The 4186-nt window shown below is 36.9% G+C and overlaps 1 protein-coding gene across 1 annotated transcript; it reads left to right on the top strand.

Moving 5' to 3' along the window:
* The first annotated feature begins 355 nt into the window (after positions 1 to 355).
* Positions 356 to 4129, top strand: LOC107844641 (receptor-like kinase TMK3). The gene is made up of 2 exons (XM_016689009.2): positions 356 to 2989; positions 3344 to 4129. The coding sequence occupies exons 1-2, from the start codon at positions 688 to 690 to the stop codon at positions 3853 to 3855; spliced, it is 2814 nt and encodes a 937-aa protein (XP_016544495.2). The 5' UTR covers positions 356 to 687; the 3' UTR covers positions 3856 to 4129.
* Positions 4130 to 4186: the final 57 nt, after the last annotated feature.

The raw sequence follows: 4186 nt of genomic DNA, 5'->3' as shown, positions 1-4186 counted from the left end.
AAATCTTCACAACCAGATCTTTCTTCTTTTTAATTCTTTACTGTTCTTTCATCAATGTGGCGGAATCAAAATTTTCTTTTAACAAATTAAAAGATATATGCATAAACTAGACGAAGGAATATAATATTTACTATATATACATGAAAAATATTTTTAGGTATATATAAATACTTATTTGGAAATGAGCACAGTTACTTCCTCCATTTACTTTTTACTTATTATATTTTGCTCTATGAAAGTTAAATTAATTAATATTCCAAGCTCAATTAAATTAGATAATTTAATATTTAAAATTTAAAATTTTAATATTCAAAAATTATACTAAGATACATGTTGATCCATGTTTCAATCACAAGAAGTGAAACGTGATAAATAAAAAGTAACAAAGAGATTTACTATTTTACTCCTAATATGCAACACAAAGTGTTAAGTGTGCAGAATTCCATAGTAGTAAAGAGTTTCTCACTCCAATTATCACGCACTCTCTATCTCTATTTCTCCATTATTCTTGGTGTTTGTAGTGATCTGAAACCCATGTTTCCCACCTCTCATTGTCTAAATTCTAACATGGGGTTGTACAATAAACAGCCATTAGTTGGCACAACACATCACTAGCTTTCTTGATTTATCTCATTATTGTATGTCAATACATGTCTAGTGTTTCTTGATGAAAAATAATCATCATCAATGGAGGCTAAACACAAAATGTTGTTTGCACAAACACTCTTTCTTTCACTTTTTTCAGTTGCTTATTGTGTTACTGATCCTAATGACTTAGCTATTATCGTTGAGTTCAAGAAAGGATTGGAAAATCCTGAGCTATTGGAATGGCCAGAAAATGGTGATGACCCTTGTGGTACTCCTACTTGGCCTCATATAGTTTGTACTGGTAACAGAATTCAGCAGATTCAAGTTATGGGGTTGGGGTTAAAAGGCTCTTTGCCACAGAATTTTAATGAGTTGTCTAAGTTGACAAATTTGGGGTTGCAAAGGAATGAGTTTAGTGGAAAGTTACCATCTTTTAGTGGGTTATCTGAGTTGAGATATGCTTTCTTGGATTTCAATAATTTTGATAGTATTCCATCAGATTTCTTTAATGGTCTTGTGAGTTTAGAAGTGTTGGCATTGGATGATAATCCTTTGAATGGTACTACTGGATGGTCTTTGCCTAATGAGTTGCAAAATTCAGTTCAATTGACTAACTTGACATTGATGAACTGTAATTTGGTTGGTTCTTTGCCTGAGTTTCTTGGAAATATGTCTTCTTTAGATGTGTTGTTGTTGTCCAAGAATCGGCTTTCGGGGAGTATTCCAAGTAGTTTTAAGGACTCTGAGATGAAGATGCTTTGGTTGAATGATCAGTCTGGTGATGGCATGAGTGGTTCAATTGATGTGGTTTCAACAATGAGATCACTCACTAGTCTTTGGCTTCATGGGAATCATTTTTCAGGTAAAATTCCAAAGGAGATTGGTAATTTGACATATTTGCAGGATTTTAATGTCAATAGCAATGATCTTGTTGGTTTAATTCCTGAATCTTTAGCAAATATGTCATTAGGCCATCTTGATTTGAACAATAATCATTTCATGGGGCCAATACCAAATTTCAAGGCTACAAATGTTAGTTATGAATTCAACTCCTTTTGTCAAACCAAAACAGGTGCACATTGTGCACCAGAGGTTATGGCACTTTTAGAGTTCCTTGATGAGTTGGATTATCCATTAAAGCTTGTTGAATCATGGTCAGGAGATAATCCTTGTGACGGGCCGTGGTGGGGATTAAGTTGTGACGTTAACCAAAAGGTTATTGTGATAAACTTGCCTAAGTCCAATCTTTCGGGTACCTTGAGTCCTTCAATTGCGAAACTAGATTCGCTTACTCATATTTATCTTGAATCTAACAATATTTCTGGTTCTGTTCCATCGAGTTGGACTAGTTTGAAACATTTGGTTCTACTTGATTTGTGTAATAACCACATTTCCCTTCCTCTGCCAAAATTTACTCCCTCCTTGACTCTCGTCCTTAGTGGAAATTCGTTGTTGATCTCTAGTCCTCTTAGTGCGATCCCTTCACAAAAGAATAGTACATCCGCTGCTGCTTCACCTTCTATATCGACCAATAAGTCAAGCTCTTCCAAGTCTAAGTTAGTCTTTTTTGTGGTTCCTATAGCATGTTTTGCACTTTTAGTTTCTCTTGCTATTCTGTTATATGTTTGTATCCGGAAGAGGAGTATGGATAGACACAAAGGTCCAACTTCTCTAGTGGTTTATCCTAGAGATCCTTCTGATTCGGATAGAATGGTCAAGATTGCAATATCCGATGAAACTAAAGGAAGTATATCGATACTGAATGGAAGCGGTTCTTCCAGCATACACAGTGGTAAATACCCGGTGATGGAAGCTGGCAATTTGGTCATATCAGTTCAAGTACTTAGGGATGTAACCAAGAACTTTGCTCCAGAAAATGAACTTGGGCGTGGTGGTTTTGGAGTGGTTTATAAAGGAGAATTACACGATGGAACTAAAATAGCTGTCAAAAGAATGGAGGCTGGAGTAATTAGCAGCAAAGCGTTGGATGAATTTCGATCTGAGATTTCTGTTCTCTCCAAAGTCAGACATAGGAATTTAGTGTCTCTATTAGGATATTCTGTTGAAGGCAATGAACGAATTCTGGTTTACGAATACATGCCACAAGGTGCTCTTAGCACGCATCTATTCAACTGGAAAAGTCTGAACTTCGAGCCTCTTTCGTGGAAAAGGAGGCTGAATATTGCATTAGATGTTGCTAGAGGAATGGAGTATCTGCATACGCTGGCTCATCAGTGCTTCATACACAGAGATCTTAAGCCCTCAAATATCTTGCTGACTGATGATTTCCGAGCAAAAGTATCAGACTTTGGGCTTGTGAAACCTGCTCCTAATGGAGAGAAGAACTCTGTGGTCACCAAGCTAGCTGGAACTTTTGGATATCTAGCACCAGAATATGCCGGTAAGCATTTCATTTTCCTGTCAATCTACACGCAAACATGTGTGATGATTTCAGTAGTATATTCAAGTTTTCAGTGTTTTAGTACATCTTATAATGATTTATTTCAGTTTCTCATTCCACAAAAGTACCAAGGATGGTAAAAATAAATGCCAGGATCAAGGCCTAGACTACTTAGTCATAATCTTATGTCACCTAATAAACTGTTGACAGATGAGACGATTTTGAGTATCAGTTTTAATGACTAACCTTGTAGACACCTAGGATTTGCTTAATCTTATATTTTGAAGTGTTTTAGATGATTCTTCTTGCCTATCTGCTTTGCTAACTCATTTAGCTTGCTGTTTTGATTCACAGTTACTGGTAAAATCACCACGAAAGCCGATGTCTTTAGTTTCGGTGTGGTCCTAATGGAGTTGTTAACTGGATGGATGGCACTTGATGAGGACAGACCAAATGAGAGCCAATACTTAGTTGCATGGTTCTGGAACATCAAATCCTCCAAAGAGAAACTTGTTGCAGCAATTGATCCATCTCTGGATGTGAAACAGGAGAGTACATTGGAAAGCATCTACACCGTTGCAGAACTTGCCGGTCACTGCACAGCAAGAGAGCCTGGCCAACGCCCCGATATGTCCCATGCTGTGAACGTGCTCTCGCCCCTTGTTGAGAAATGGAAGCCACTTGAGGAAGATACAGATGACGAGTGTGGTATCGATTACAGTCTTCCACTCAACCAAATGGTCAAAGGCTGGCAAGAATCGGAAGGAAAAGACTTGAGTTGCGTCGACCTTGAAGACACTAAAGGCAGTATCCCTTCAAGGCCTACTGGATTTGCTGAGTCCTTCACATCAGTTGATGGTAGATAAATAAAAAGGTACTGCACTATGTGTAGTTGATCTGATTATCCTATTCAGTAAATGTGGATAGCATTTTTGTTTGCTTTGTGTGATATTTTCATCCTGTTTATCTATGTTTCTTTCATTTTTGTTTGTAGAAATTTCAATCCAATGTATAGTCTTTTAAGTTCTGTGGGATGTAGATATGGACATATTGTATAGTGATGAATGAAAACTGTCTATCAGCTGAGTTCCTCACTTGGTTAATTAATTCCTATTCCTATATAAGGAAAATCTTGTTGTATACTTGATCTCATATGTAATTCTTCCTATTTTGACATAAGCTAAGTTGCTCCGACTC

The sequence above is a fragment of the Capsicum annuum genome, chromosome 10, assembly GCF_002878395.1.
Source record: "Capsicum annuum cultivar UCD-10X-F1 chromosome 10, UCD10Xv1.1, whole genome shotgun sequence".
Taxonomy (NCBI): Eukaryota; Viridiplantae; Streptophyta; class Magnoliopsida; order Solanales; family Solanaceae; genus Capsicum; species Capsicum annuum.
The sequence above is the reverse complement of the archived record's forward strand: the minus strand, read 5'-3'. Positions and strand labels throughout refer to the sequence as shown.

Coding starts and splice junctions, on each gene's coding strand:
- LOC107844641 (XM_016689009.2), top strand. CDS start 688: ATGGAGGCTAAACACAAAATGTTGTTTGCACAAACACTCTTTCTTTCA. Junction 2,990..3,343: donor TCTAGCACCAGAATATGCCG/GTAAGCATTTCA, acceptor TTTGATTCACAG/TTACTGGTAAAATCACCACG.